Source organism: Apostichopus japonicus, chromosome 3 (genome assembly GCF_037975245.1).
Source record: "Apostichopus japonicus isolate 1M-3 chromosome 3, ASM3797524v1, whole genome shotgun sequence".
In the NCBI taxonomy this organism is placed as follows: Eukaryota; Metazoa; Echinodermata; class Holothuroidea; order Aspidochirotida; family Stichopodidae; genus Apostichopus; species Apostichopus japonicus.
The window spans coordinates 951,906-968,414 of record NC_092563.1 but is presented as its reverse complement, the minus strand read 5'-3'; the positions used below and the strand labels follow the sequence as shown (position 1 = coordinate 968,414).

The 16,509-nt window shown below is 37.7% G+C and overlaps 2 protein-coding genes across 4 annotated transcripts in view; both read right to left on the bottom strand.

The window, feature by feature from the left end:
- Nucleotides 1–2,740, bottom strand: part of LOC139959049 (large neutral amino acids transporter small subunit 1-like) — a 50,296-nt gene extending 47,556 nt beyond the window's left edge. For 2 of the 3 annotated variants that reach the window (XM_071956590.1, XM_071956600.1), the window contains exons 1-2: nt 2,596–2,740; nt 1,097–1,710 (exon numbers count right to left, since the gene is read on the bottom strand). In XM_071956590.1, coding sequence (XP_071812691.1) covers nt 1,097–1,562 — 466 coding nt within the window. In that variant the 5' untranslated portion in view covers nt 1,563–1,710; nt 2,596–2,740. Of the gene's footprint in view, nt 1–1,096; nt 1,711–2,429; nt 2,551–2,595 lie in introns of those variants that run through there. The other variant, XM_071956609.1, reaches the window with a different exon arrangement.
- Nucleotides 2,741–8,305: 5,565 nt separating this feature from the next.
- The window catches only part of LOC139959009 (PDZ and LIM domain protein 3-like), a 20,511-nt gene continuing 12,307 nt past the window's right edge, over nt 8,306–16,509 (bottom strand). The window contains exons 4-5 of the mRNA XM_071956503.1: nt 12,771–12,856; nt 8,306–11,874 (exon numbers count right to left, since the gene is read on the bottom strand). Of these exons, the coding sequence (XP_071812604.1) occupies nt 11,813–11,874; nt 12,771–12,856 (148 nt within the window). The 3' untranslated portion in view covers nt 8,306–11,812. The remainder of the gene's footprint in view (nt 11,875–12,770; nt 12,857–16,509) is intronic.

The window sequence follows — 16,509 nt, the reverse complement described above, 5'->3', positions numbered from 1 at the left end:
CATATGTATTGCACTGTACATATGTAGTGCCTATTAAATCAATATTCAAATGTACGGGTTATGTTTATTAGTAGACATGCCTGCACATTACACATTATTGCTTTAACAAGCATGCTGACACATGTTTACAGTTAGAAATTAAGTAAACATTTCAGTAAACACATTTTTAAGGAAATGAAATGCCAAAAAAATAAATTAAATAAATAAAAACAAAGGAAAGGAAATGCAATTTAAGAATATTACTTAAATGCTATGGATTTTAGGCTACTGCAGATGCTATATTACAATAATAATAAACTTGCTTTGAGTTTCATTTGTTTCATCAAACCAATTACTGTAGCTGACTTGTTTTCTCCTAGTAAACAAAATACTGTACATTCTACAGACAGTGAATATAATTAACCTACCGTGCAACAATCACAGTCAATGACCTTGGTATAACAACATATTGTAAGTATATGTAGAGATAACGTGTACCAACCACACCACCATATGTTCACATTTCCAGTACAATTCATTCACGACATTGAACGACCGATTTTTTTTTCTTCACCTGACAGTGTTGCATGCGTTGCTAACATATGTTTTCAACTTCAGAATAACTTCTGCACACTAAGATCATTAGGCCATGCAAAAAATCTTTCACCCCTTCATTTTTTTTTTTTTTTGTATATGTTTTTAGTGTACTTTAATGTTACTCTGTATGTTTACTATACAGATGGAAAAAAAACCAGTATTTAAAACTTATTTACAAATACAGTGTTTATGTTACAACATTAAGCGTGCATGGCAAGCTGTGAAAGGAAGGACCCTAAAAAGAAACCCAATTCTATTATATACATTGTATGTTTGCATCTTGAATCTTATTTATTTATTCATTCGACTATAGTACGTTTCTAGATACATTTTAATCGTTTATTTGCTCTCTTGCCTCTTGTTAACAAGTTGCTTGACAGCAAGTACTGCAGGTGTACTGCACTACGAACTGAAAACAATCAATTTACCATTTTTAAAGGCTAAAGTGAAGTAAGTATATGCTAATTTGGTTTGACTCATTGGAGAAAATACTGTAATTACAATTAAGTTTGATACTTACTAATGCAGAGAGCAGCCAAAAGTTTAGCTGCTTGTAGTGGAGGTTCGCAATCGGGGAAGAAAGGTTGCAGGAGGTAATTGCCAAAGGTGAGGGCAACCACAGCTTGGGCAGTCGGTCTAATGACGACAACCGTAACCCATAGCAGCAAAAATGCAGGCAGAGATCCGAAGGCCTGGTAAATGTATGCGTAGTCCCCTCCGGACATGGTGATCATTGTACCCAGTTCTCCATAGCACAGCGCACCAACCATGGAAAATACTCCACAAAACACCCACACCAGCATAGCACTCCCTACCGACCCTGTTTCCTTCAGGACAAGTCCGGGGGAAATGAAAATACCAGAGCCAATGATGACCCCCACAATGATAGTTACCCCATTGAAGAGGGATATTTTAGGTTTTAAGGTGACCAAATCATCGTTTTTAGTTGAAGCAGATGCTTGCGGATTATCCGCTTTTTCAGCCATTTCTTTCGTTTTGTTTACAGTATCTTCTATCAAATATCTTTAAACTGTTCTTTCGATCGGAAATCAATTAAAACGTACACCTTTCTTGTTATAGCTGTATGTTGCAAGTGGTTCACCTTCAAGGAATCTTACATTACAGCTGTGAATCCTGTAGAGAGAAAATATAATACAGTCAGAACTTATTCAATTAACTAATTTAATACAGTAATAATACAGTATTACAGTATGTTTGATACTGGGAGAATTTAACAAATTAAAAGGATAACTATTGTGGAAACCTATATAGAGGTTAATTCTTGCCTGTAGGCCTACCAAGTAACAGTCGCATACCCTCACTCTTTCCAAAATAAATATATATGTTAAGTGCATGTTATTGCTAACAATAGTTGCAGAAATTACCTATTACAATACAAATACAAAAAAGGGCATTTCAAATGTGTGCTCAACAATTGCAGCTTCATGTACACAATTATAATATGAGGCCTGCATTATGATCTGTTGTCTGTGGTAATGGACCTTCCCCCACAATAGGCGTGATTTGATTTTACAATATACTTTACTGTGCTAAATATAGACACGGATCCGACTACGTATCACATCGCTAGACCGACCATATGCACGGTATTACATCAGCCAAAACACTCCTTACTACGTTATGCATTATTTTAGTACGAGACGAGACCTGCTTTCTAATTTTCATAGCCATGTAAAATATATGAACAGAAACTAAGTAATCTAAACACGCTTACTAATCGAATGCAAAAGTGTTGAATATAAATTTCAAACGCAGATGACGATTAATAGTAGTTTTGAAAACAGGCATATCATACTACTACTTGTAGTTTTCTAGTTACTGCAAATACCCACGTGCAGAAGAATTTCCACAACACACTAACGTATACATAAACATAAACAAACTAGCGTCGACAAAGCCCATCAAAGCAATCGAAACAAATTGAAAACAATTTATCCATTCGAGTTCTAGCGTATCATTACACAGTGCAGTTAAGAGCAAAATAATGTACTTTCTTACCGTCGTACAATGGATACAAAATCAGAGAAGTTTGCTAGGATACTTGAATGGTTTAGTCGTACTACCTTGGACACGCGGATCTTTTGGCTCGTTCAAATTTAGTCATTCATCTAGCCGGCCGGATTTTGCATGCATTAACTTGGCTCGTTGCCATACTACGGATACCTCAAGAAAATAATAATTTCCTTCCTTTTTTCCCTAACTTACTAATAAATTACCATTGTAAGTTTTTAGGGTTTATCTTCATGATGTTTAATTACTAATTGCTTAATGTTCGCTTTATTTGTTGCTTATTTCTTCAATTTACTACACAAATTATTTTAACAAGACGACCAGTATTAGCATCCATACCAAGTAGGTGTAATCATATGAAGTGAGTGTACCAAGTAGGTGTAATCGTATGAAATGCAGTACTACGAAGTAGTAAATTGTTTTACGTTGACAGTATACGTCGATTTTGCCTGTGTACTTAGTCTCAATAAACTTATGCACTTTCATATGGCTTATTTTAACCACACAAGCCCCAATTCTTTCGTTCTACTCATGAATTTAGGGACGGAAACATATTGAAAGAAACTACGACGGCTCTGTAGCGTACATCTGTTTGTTGTTGCCCGTACCATATAGTCAATGATTGCGTCAGCCAAAGTTCAGCTGAACTAAACGGCCGGATACATATAATAGCAATCAAAAAAACGAGACGAGACATATGTTTGGGTTACACAGTGTACATAGAAATGCAGGGGACGAAGGCAGACGGGAGGGGGGGGGGAGGAGGTCAGGGCGGAACATTCCGTAAATCTCTCTGAGGAAACTAAATTATATGAATATATATGTGAATAATATGTTGAACGATTGCGCCTTACATTTCAAGTCTAAGAAACGTTTGTCACGTGTAAACGTGAATGAATCGTGAAACCGAGTTGATTAGCACTGAGTTGCATCATTCAATAAAATGTGGTGTGTGTACTTTTGGAATAATTTACTGTTTATGATTTTGTCTTCAAATATTATGGTTTAATATTGTGGCCGTATGATGTTTCGTTGCGAAAGAAATGAATGGCTCACAATGAACCAATGTAGGCTACTAGTTGACCGCCCCCACCCCCCCCCCCCCTCTGGCATATTCCTAACGGTACACGTTGCATGCCCAGGCCTGCGTGTAGTGATTTGGTTTGTGGAAAAAAACTTTATTTTCAAACATTCCATTTCTATAGATGAAACTTCTTGCATTGTTTTGCCGTCTATTTCAGAATATACGGTACTTGTATGCCTAACCTCGTAGACAATGCATGGAATAGTATAGACAATTAAAACATTCTGGGTAACGGGTAATATGTTGGTATAAATGTCACCCACAACATACACAACACACATGTACGGTATAAACAAAGATACATGAATTATAAAAGCAGACGGCTTTTGTAATTGAGTCCCGTGCTTGCAATCACATTCCATTGTAGTTTGGTAACTTGACCTATCCATTCACCTGCCACAGCCCACATTGAACAATACATATATATTACTTATTCATATCAATGTGATTTAATGTCTCTGATTAAAATGTAGCAGACGTAAACAAAGAAGTTTTCAAGGAATCTGGAATGTGATTACACATTCAGCGTTCTACATTTAATCAAAGCCCATAGGCCTACATTCATGACGTATATTGATGTCATTCTTATATCCGATACCAGGCTATGCCTACTCTGTATATTCACAACGTTTTATACATTTATAATGCAGGAATTAGATATTTCAATATTGTTCGGCCAGTGCTTTCATAAAGGAACTTGCTGATTTTCGGTCAAAAATGTGGTTTATATTCTCAACATATATAGGCCTAGTTGATCCGTTATGACTAAACATGTTTGACGACTACTCATTGACTTCGAAAGGTCATCGGGAGTAAACTAAGGTCAAAGCAAGGTTAAATTCCCGACAAAAGTTAACCACGATTGTAGGTAACCTTGATGGATAAGCGTGTCACGTGACATTTGAAGCGTGTCCGATGTGATCCTTGTGATCATCTACATTCCTTCTGTGATGAGCGAATAGGTGAATGGTCAACTAAGGTAAAAGAAGGTTCACTTTAAGAGAAAACTCAACTTCATTGTCAGACATTGTTGTACAAGGGGATGAATCAATTACTGAGAACAGCAAAGACGATCATAGTTTTGCAAATACCACAATTTTGTCATAATTTGGTCATTCCCTAAACATCTTAGACATTTTTTCAGGAAGCTATATTGTTATCGTGACATACCACCCCCCCCCCCCCAAGATATATTCCTGATATAAATACTCTTTCAAGCAGTTAATGAAATTTACTAGGTCTGGCCGGGTAGACCATTGTGAATGTCAATCTAGTGGCTCGGCAATTCACCCAACTGATGGTTGATGGATAGGAACGTATAACCTTTATTTTCCTAGTGTATGTGTGTGTGTGTGTGTGTTTTGATATTATGAGACTATAGTTGAAATCTTCAGCCATGTGTTGACAAATGAACATCAATCCCGTCGTTATATTCCTTCCACATGGAACAAGAATTTTATAGCTGAGTAGACTCTACATTTGGAGGAGTTGGTTCTTCATAAAACATTTTTTATCACATGCTGGCATACAGTTTGTTTATTGGTTACTATGTGCTCGCCTAGCCTCACATTGCATATTTAACACCGACGTTTAAGCAACATGTTCTTCGTTAACACTATTGAAGAGAACAACATAAACTATTCTTCAGTCTCTGTGCCAAAAGCTTTTTTTTTTTCTTTCAGAAAGTGAGGGCGCCTTTTCTTTATTGTTTAATTGTATTTATAGGTACCACACCACAATTCAAGTAGTGTACATCCGATCGAAAAGTTAACCATTTTCGAAGAAACAACCTAATGTAATGCTTGTATAACGTATAAGCATATAATCACTTTACCAACATGGTTTCTTTCTGTCTTTATTTGAAAGGGCATAATATAAAGTATAGATGGTGTGAAAATAGGGAGGCCTGAAGCTGATATAAACCACTTTAGTTAATCTTTGGTTAAATGTTGATATTACTCCGAGTGATCAAATGGAAGGGTTGGGGTTTAGTATGCTAAACTTGCTCCTCTTCTAGCTCAAAATCTAAACGGTCGGGATATGGAAACTTGCAAGGCTTTGATAGGCCAAGATCTCAGCTATATAATGTGGTGGGTATAGGATATGCCAGTTGAAAACTTCAATCTCATGCTTTGTCATGTCTTGAAAGTGACGAGTTAAAGTGTATAGGCCTAAGCCAATGGAACAATTAATGGGGTGCCACACCTTTATTTCAGTACTATCAAGGGCGTAGGAACCGGGGGGCTGGGGGCGCCAGCCCCCCCCCCCAGTGAAAAATGTGGAGGGGCGGAAGTATCATTCCGCCCCCCACTTCGCAAGTCAGAAAACCCCTTTTTCATTTCCAAATGAGAAAAAAAAGCTCATTTGGAGCACCAAATTGCATCTAAGGCCAGGTGAAAATACAAAATTAAGTTTACAAAATGGAGTTGGTGTTGAAGTGTGCTATATTGCACCAAATTGCATCTGAGGCCACCTGGAAATGCAAAAAAAATCCAAAGGGGGAGGGGGAAACCCCTCCCCTTAGACCCCTCCCCCAGGCCGGCCATCAGTCTTCAGCCCCCCAACTCAAAAGTACCTTCCTACGCCACTGAGTACTATAGTTGTATGATACTATAACATTATAAAAGGAGACGCAATCACAGCCATCATCATTGGTCTAAACATGAGATGAAGTTAAATGTCTTGAACAACTTCCATCTAAACAACTAAGACAAATCGCATCGTCGCATTTGGGAGATATCACAGATTTAATGTTCCCTTCACACATAATGTTTCACACTCTTGATCAAGTCTAAATATGACATCAACGAGCCATATGTCATTCAATATTTTACGTTTTTCTGTATTTATGACAATGGTTATTTTCTATACTGGATATGGGATTGGCAAAAGTTGAATCTTTAATTAATGAAGCTCTTCGCGTGATTTTTATGATATAGCATTGATTTCAGTCTCAAATTGTCCACACCCTGTTAACATTCTACTTTAAAACATGAACAGAATCGGTGTTTCAGATCCCAGTGGCAGTATGTGACATCACAGATTTACAAAATAACAGCTCCAGACACGACTATAGGATATCTCCCACTAGAGAGTTTTCTAGCTGTTAGTTGGGGAATTATTCATCACCACAATATCTGTCATCATTATATATATATATATATATATATATATATATATATATATATATATATATATATATATATATATATATATATATATATATATATATATATATATATATATATATATATATATGATAAAGATGATAATTCGGGTTGTCTGTCCGTTAATATATATATATTTTTTTTATGGACAACAATATTGCCTGATTTAAAGGGATAAATACCTTCCCGACATTAATTGGAGTTGACTTACCTTCTGTTCTAAGTACAACTTGAGTATTCTGACTCCCAGAATTATCCCCAGATATTCAGGAGGGCTCAGACACACGAGGTTTGCGGGGGCCTGTGGGGTGGGGGCGGAGCATTATTGTGAGCTTTTAAAATGTAAGTTTTGCATCAAATACATGCTCTGGAAAAAAGTTTGGGACGACGAAATATTGAGGATCGAGTTGGATTTAGTACGACTCGCTTAGCAAGAATATCTTAGTGAAATAATCTAAAAGGATGTTTTAGTGTCATCGAGTGAAATAGTTGACGAAGATTTGTCTTGAAGTAATGCATAGCAAACAAAACAAACATTTCTTAATGAATATCCATGTGAGAAATACCTGGAAAAAAATCGACTATATATGATTTGATTGTCTATACGTGCTACTAGGCGTATGCAGGATTTCAAAGTTGGGGGGGGGGATTCAACCCCACCCCCCTCCCCCTCGACTGATTTAGGTACGGACATGAACTTTTATGGAAGGGCCAGAGGCATATAAAGGATTTTACAGAAGACGGGTGCGGCACCATATGAGGTCGTTCAAGCCGACTCCCCACCCCCCCCCCCAAATAATATAGGTTTAGATGTCAAATTGTGCCTTTGATGCATAATTAGACTATAAATTAAGTCTACATAAGTATCTCTTAACGCAATGTTGTGCTTAGACTACATACTCTGTGTGAAATTGCCACCCCTAATTTAGACATGATATATACGTACATGACATACCGTGCTTGTTGTCGAATATATTTGGATGATTTGGGGAGTGTGGGAACTAAGTTCATGAAACAACTTATAAGCCTTATGTCTATACTCTATATGATATATCAAACGGTTACAATCTGTTACATTTGCATATTTATGAAGACACAGCTGAACATTCCGGAAAAATAAAGCTGCTGTAAATACGCGAAATTTCAAATTCGTCTTCAGAATTTGAAATTATTCTAACGTCGAGGAAATCCACATGCAGGCCAACGGTATACATGTTACAAATAGTTACAATGTGTCCACCCGGATGGCCCGGAAAGATTTTGAAACTGAATTGGAAAGGTGAAGTGAAAGAAAGGGTTGTATGTGATGGTAAATCGAGATTTCGTATGGCGTTTCCGATAAAAGAGGTGTTTAATTTACAAATAAAGGGAACACGAAAATTCTATAAAAGAATAAAACGGTAGAAACAGGAGAAACAGAAGAAAAAGACAGAGAAAGTATGCATCGTTGATAGTTTTTACTTGATATGTTTTAATAACATCTTTACACAGAAGCATCAATGGTATATAGCTTCCTAATTCCATAAAGAACAACTTTTAAACGTTTTAACTTTCAATTGATATTTTGTTTTAAAATTTTGCACCAAATATGGTCATAAAATGCTTGATTTCCTGTTAAGTTTTTTATATAGTCTCATTAATTGTTAAAACAAAAAAACTTAATGGAACTAAAATTGACTTAAATGCACGCATTCAGGGATTCACAGTACTCACAGTCAGTATACCGCGGTAAACCGCGACGACGCTATTAATCGCTACCTTCAAGTCGATACATCATCGATTACCTCATTGGCATGTTTAAGATCAAGAAATTCGAGAACGATTGAGCACTCTATAGGTTTCCAGATATTCCAAGTTTCCCTTCACAGAAGACTTGTGCATGGTTGTTTATGTTGACGTGAATGTAGTAAGCCATTGATAACCTCAGAGCTGTCCATCATTCTCGAAATCGTTGATATTGAATAAGTTAATGAGGGAAATCAATGATATCTCTACTTAACTTGGAACACGTCGATTTAAACTGAATAGAGGTCGGTTTAAATTGATACATAGTGAATGAAACCGATAAAAATCGACTTATATTCTGCTATAGGTCGATTTAAATTGACATACCGATTTATTCCACGTGATCCAGTACAGATTGTCCGCCATAGTACTGACGTGCATATATGGTGAGCTGCAGATAGCATTGACAGACTATGGCCGTTGACAATTGGCCAATAGGATTCAAGATAGAAAATAGTCGTTTCACCGAGTTGGGATAATAATGTACTGTATTTTCATGTCCTGCTTAAAAGCATACGTACTAGCAGTATAACATGATCCTGTTTCCATTAGATAAAGGTTAGGAACTGTTTATACTGTCAGTACGAGTGCTTTGTACGATGATACGACAGGATAGTATACAGTGGTAATATAGCATTTCGAAAAGTGTCCCAACTGGCTGGTCGTCTGTTTAATATTCATGAAATATCATTATTACGTTTCAACTTTACTATATCACAGTAGTCGATATCAGTTTTTTGTATTCACAAAGATAAATTAATTCTATAGTGAGAGCAGGCTGGTGATGAATTCAAGCGAAAGACATGTTTAATGGAGTAACGCTATTCTAAGCTAGCTATGCAACAACCTGGCAAATCTTATGATTCTTCGCATGTGTGAATCCGTCAAAGATGTCTAACTGCAAGACGCGTATAAATTGAGATGGCGTGTTCCCGCGCACGGTACTTCTAAAGTCGGCGTTTCAATTGCGTCACACGTAGTATACGATGCGTATATAAAAGAAGATTTTTGTTGTTGTCCTAAGTGTGGTTTCCATTTCGACACGTTTGTTTAACAGAATTTTGTACTTTTTATTAGCGAGCAGATTGCTAACTTGTTGTTGACGTTAACTCCTTCGGTCGACTCCGACCCTCACCTAAATTGTCAAGTGACCGGTGCCAAAATGTATGAATGAAATTTATAGAAGAAAACCTTTGAATTGTGAGAATCAATAACCGCCGGTTATAGTCATGAACATACTATTTTGGGACTAACCTTGTGACTATTTGCGGAGTTACGGTAGGTCTTGACAAACATCCATCTGCTCTACGGTTGATTGACAGCAGACGGGAATGATGCCACACAATGCTAATACTACAGAAAACATGACTGCACAAAAAACAAATAAAACTATAAAAAATGACGTAATGCCGCCAGACGTGTTATGAGCAAACATGCTAAAGTTGAATTGAAAATAATGTCGTGCTGCTTACCGTTCATATTTTGCTGCAAAACATATTTATTTTCATGATATTCGTTACATACATCCTGCAGTGCAGTTATGCGTGGCTTGGCGTTTTACTATCAGCATCTCTCCTTATTACACGGTCGAAGCAGTGGAGGCATTTATCATACTTCGCGGGATACTCACATTGAGCTGTACTATACCGTGTAAACAGGGACATGCTCTATCATAGGAATAATAACTATAGTATGAAGCAATTTATGAACTGATTCTCTGAAACCTCAACTTTTTTAACTCGAGCAGTCTAATTCCTCATGGTTATTACTAAAAATGTAGGGAAAAACTGAGATATAATCCATGAAGCATATACAGGTTATTGTGATGAGAATATCGACTGCATATGTCGAGAATAATAGACTATAGATCTAGTTTTCAATTATGTACTTTCTTTGAAATAATACAAATAATACTAATGAACAGAAAACATAAACATGATGAGCACTGTCTAAGAGATGTTTTTTCAATTAGCACGCAGGTTGAAATCCTCCAAACAGTATAATAATTCAACATTGTGATGTACATGCATGGAGACTACATAGCCTGTATACCCGGAAAGAAAACATTAAGTGGGCGTCAATCACGTGGAAAGTCAGCTAAGTTTGTTTGGTTTCCCAACATAAACAAATATTTATCATAACACTTCATTATATGTCCTGGTTGAGTTCATTTCACGGGAATATGTACTATCTACGCATACTTATAAAATACTACTAACAACACCATACTACAGAAATATACTAAAAACTAAATTACATCAAATTCACTGAGATGGAAAAAAATGTTTAAATCATATAAGAAAAGATCGATGGTGTATAAGACTTTCCAAATTGAACTGCATTTTATTTACTGTGATGCTGTATATCAGTAAACAACTTTAATGAAATGTATTAAAAATAAAGAAAAATACATAAATGTTTTATGTGTGCTGTACTCTGGCCATCATAAAATGCGAGGCATGAGTTATCGATCATCTGCCACTTTTTGGTATGGAGCTATTTTGTACCGACAGTGTTAACTCAATTTTACTGAAACCCCAGGCATGTAAAAGGAAACGATTAGATAACCTAGAGTTGGGATTGGATGTCACACTATATCGTGTATAGGGTGGGGCGGGGGGGGGGTAGGACGGGGTAACTGAAAGACACGTCAGAGGTGTAGAAGATCATAACAAAATGACGAACGGTATCGAACCTAACGGTGGACGAAACATCACGTGACTATATAAGGACAATAACACGTACACGTGCAAGAAGTTAACACCGTTTGTTATTTTGTTTATCTTCCGGACATCTGACTTTCTTAATTTAGCCAATTGCGTCATTATCAAATATTAAGTTTGGCTGGATCTGAACTTGTATAAAGCTGTTAGCACTATAGTAAAATGCACGTTATCTTGAGTGGTATGAATGTGTTTTAAGTTTCATGCAGGACACGTAAGCAGAACTCACCAACACTTCATTTTGCGATTCAAGAAATGGTAAAGAAATGATGGCAGATGATCGATAATTATTTTTCTCTTCACATTTATAATAACCAAAGCAGCAGATACTTCCACGTAATTCAATCGTGTTTTCTGTCCCTTCTATAGTCATGTGATGCTGCGTCCACGTAGGTCAAAGGTGAATTCGTTGCTAAGGAGAAATGATCATTCAGGATGAGCTCATGTTACTGCAGGTCCACAGGATTGTGTTTCTTGCAGTAAAAGTCTCGATTAGCTTCAAAGTAACCTGTAGGAGGGGGAGAGAAAAGAGATGACGTCACAGTACCAGCTAGAAAAAAAATGAAATATTAAGGCATTATTACCGAATACCTATCAGCCGAGACAGAGGGTCCACGGATTCATGTATCCGCTCGGAGACGGGTAGATTAAACAAAAGCAAAAAATGGATATCAAATGAATTTCGAATAGAAACCAAATAGTGGTAGGGATCAATTTTGACATGCAGCCTATAGTGAGTGAGAAGCATATGGCAATATAACCAACTGAATTTCTTGATCGTTATGGGGTTCACAAATTGGTCCATATAGCGTTACCGGTATACTTATAGTATACTCACAGCACAGGATCGTGGTCAACAGTTTCGTCAAACAAGATATGCTTAAATGGGTAACTTGTTGTAAAATACGTTAAATGTGGAAATAAAATATTAACTGAACTATCGAGTCAGTATCTTGAAAATTGTTCTACTGTATTTATGAAAAGATCTTAACATTTTGAAGCTACCTTAACGTTTCCATATTATATGTGCAACCCTTTCCCATCCCCTCCCCATGTGTTGCATGAAAAACGTATTCTAACTACCATGACTCATATAAATATCTTGTACCTCGTGAATTAACATAGTACCACAGCCTCTGCGATACTACGTTTATTTATGAGACAAATATATATATATATATATATATATATATATATATATATATATATATATATATATATATTTATATATATATATATACTTCGAGACTCTGCCAACTTAAAACCATGGAAAAAAGCGGAAAAAATGTATGACTACAACGGGGGTTCGAACCACCTAACCTCTGGGTTACAAGCCCAGCGCTCTACCAGCCGAGCAAACTGGTCTATATAGTTTAAACTTGAATTGTGTTATTTTTTTTTTACCTTTTCCTTTTATGTTAATGTTGCACACGGCACACGTAAAACATTCGTTGTGGATCATGTTATCGCGAATGCTGACGAATCGTCCACTGAAAAGAGAAAATAAAAATAAAATTAGAACTGCCGTTTGCCTGAAAATACGCAGTATTGTACCAGGGAGTTGTTCCATAACAACTCCCTGATTGTACTGCGTGTCGTATAGGGAAGAACTTTTCGGTTGTTCATGGTGGTTTTTTTTTTTTTTTTTTGGCGGACAGCACACCAGGGAGTATAGTCATGCAGGTACGTACAAAGTGAGGACGCTTGTGAGCGCCGTGACAGGCTCGGAATAAGTTGGCTACGCAGCTAGCCTCTGAAACTGCAAATGTGCCAGAGACTTTATGAAACTTAGTAAGTTTCAACGTCCTGTCATGTAGGTATCGTATACACACTTGGCCAGGAATGACAATAATGTAGCGCGCACGCGCACTGCAATAATGATAAGAATCCTTAATCAGGCTGCCGTCTATATTAATTCAAAGGTACAACCATGCACTTTTGAATGCACCCATGCTTAACTGTAGCCTACATATATTATTGTAGCCGGGAAAACAGACGACACGATTGAGGCGGTTTGGAGATGCACCGTGGACGTCACACCTATTGACTAACAGCCTATAGTACGTCCTATACCATTATACAATTATAATGGAAGATATATAGCTTCAGAAATCAGTCCGTTAAATGTGCTGGATTCTCCAACTAATATATATATATTATGTGTCTGTTTCCTTTATTCCTTTGTGTATCGTACGCCATCAAGGCCAAAATCTGCTGTTCCATATATCGTATATAGATGTTTGTGGTTAATGAAAGCAGACCAAATAAGGGAACAACATGCAGGGATCGTGCGCCGTTGCGCGTACGGTATCTAGTATAAATTTGAATTTATTATCTGTTAGAACTGTTGTAAGCTTGAGGAACCATGTATTGTAGCCAGACGAGGGGTGACGTCACTTGCTGGATAGTAACCTAGTTCAGAGCGGTCGACTATACGCACAGATATAAAGATGCCTTCGAGTATAATCCAAACTGTGCAGAGTGTACAGATGTATGCAGATCTGCGCATATTACGCTACACAAAGTTGAAGTGGGTAACGTAGGCCTACTGCATTATATGTGCTTGCTCAAGGCACCATGATTACGTTTAATTAGACTTAACTTACAGTCACTGACAATGCTTCACTCTCCACCGGATTTATAAATCAGAAATTTATAAATCAGAAATGCCAAATTATGTTAAAAAATCAAGGGAGTAAAAAAGTGTGGTTAGTTGGTAAGTATTACATTTTCAAGTTAATTGAACAATAGTTATTATTATGACAGCTTAATCATTTGATGCGACCAGAAAGAAACAAAAACCCGGCTGTTTGTGCATTTATTCTGATCGTTCGACCTCAATTGCGCAAACACGGATCACTTTCCTAATTTGAGGTAGGCTTGAATTTCTTCATTGTGGCAGAATAGAAATAATACCCCTTCATATAGCCACCGGGACAATGCATCTATTAATATCTTGCATTCAAGTCTTACATTGGTCACGTTAAGTTAATCACAGTTCATTAGTCGAAGATACCCTTGTCATTTTTGGCGGGATAACAGATAAATGAGCACCACTGTTTGCTTCGTGCAGACGGCACGTGCACTAATAAACGAAACATGAAGATACCATACATATTGTTAGCTATGTAAGCCTGCGTTTACTCCTTTTAATTGATTTGAATATAGCAGGCGCGTATCCAGGATTTTCTAACCCGGGGGGCGCGAATTACTATCTTAGCGGAGCGCCACCATCGGTTGGCGCGGAGCGTACAAGAAAATTTCTGGTTTTGATACCCCCCAGATCACCGGAAATGGCACTTCTCGGGTTTGAAAATGACCAACCAGATGTGCACGATTGCCTGAGAATCAAGTATTTCCCAAAAGTTTTTTCCCATCCATAACCTTTTTGAAGATTGTCACCAGTCACACATCATGTTCGACCTCATTGCATGTCCTATGGATGATTGCTTTTGTAGGTAATTCTACGTCACGGCCCACAATATCCGAAAGCCCCACTTTTGAAGGTTTTAAGCCCATTATTTGTTGAGAATTTGAAAATTCACATTTCTCGTGAATAAAATCACTTTTAAACATACCCATAATGTTGCACAAAATTCAATCTATGGACAACCAATATAGAAAAACCTCCTGGAACCCCCAACAGACAGGTCAAAATTGCACGAGTAGAGGAAAGTATGATGAAGAATGTTGGTGAGGAAATTTTTGAAAATTCAGACAGAGTTAATTTATTGTAGTAGAAATATTGCAACCTCTTATAATGGCTATTATAAAACTTGGTTGAAGGGAATGAAAAATACCAGATATTTCCGATATCAGGTATATCGAACCGAACACTACACACATAGGCGTAGGTCCCGTAGGAGGCGGGGGCTGCAGCCCCCCCCCCCCCCCCCCGCAACCATTTTTTTCGGGCACCTACTGAAAGAAACATAAATAGCAATGAATAGCTTAAAAATGATCTCCTTGGTAATTAAAATAAAGTTCTAAGCTTGGCCGACATTACTACTGTAAAAGAGAGTTTTGACATAAATGGATCTGTATGCTTTTTCTCCATCTACATGAGACATTTGGTAGTTTACATTAGCATCCGGCGGTATACTGTGCAACTTCCACGGACCGTTAGGTAAACGATGCCATGCAATGTAATGAGCGATGCTTGCTTACATGATATTGGCATCGATATGTTGAACGCGCGTTTCGCGCGCGAAAAATTTTGGCTTTTTTCGGGCAAGTCATTTCAGCCCCCAAATCCAATTGGGCTCCTACGCCTTTGACTACACACAAAGACAGTTTTTGAGGCTGTTCATCGTGGAACATGCATTCAATGCTCACTGATATGATGTTATATTGTTCTTTGCTTTACAAATTCGAACAGTCGTGTAGCGAGTAATTGCCAAGAGAGGGGCGAAGCCTGTAGGCAAACTATCTAAGCGAAGCGCCACCATGTGTTGGTGCGAAGCGTTCAATAAAAATTTTGGCCGAAAATGCCTCCCAGATCGCTGGAAATGACACTTCCCAGGCCTTGTAAGTTGCATCTAAGCATTGTCTATTTTGAAATTACTAGCGATGTCATAAAGAAAATTTGCTCGGGGGGGGGGGCGGTCGCCCCCTTCCCGAAATGCCTCATGTTCCCCGACGACTCGGTCGAGTTCAAGACCAGCCACAGTTGGTTCCATATAGCACAATTGTACAATTGTTTAAGGCGTCCATACACACACACGCGTTGTGATAGACCATATAGTATTTATATATATACATTAGTGAGAGAGGAAAAATGGAAACGTCAAAAATGGAGTTGTCGGTGTAAGGGGTACGGTGAGGCGCAAACCCCCTCCGTAATCCTCGATCTGTCACTGGCTACCATGTGTATATAATAGGGATCAGCGCTTTAACTATGACTGTTCCTCTTTCTCTTCCCGAGGTCTTGGCTATCTTCTACTCCCTCCTTTTCTCCTTTTCTCTCTTTTTTCTTTTTCTTTTCCCTTCCTTCCTCTCCTCCTTTTCTTTTTTCCCCCTCCTTTTCCCTTTTTTCTTCTCTTTTTTCTCTCCTCTTTTCCTTACCCGGGGGGCGCGCGCCCCCAACGCCCCCCCCCCCTGGATACGCACCTGTATAATATCCTTTTCGCGAAAATAATCAATA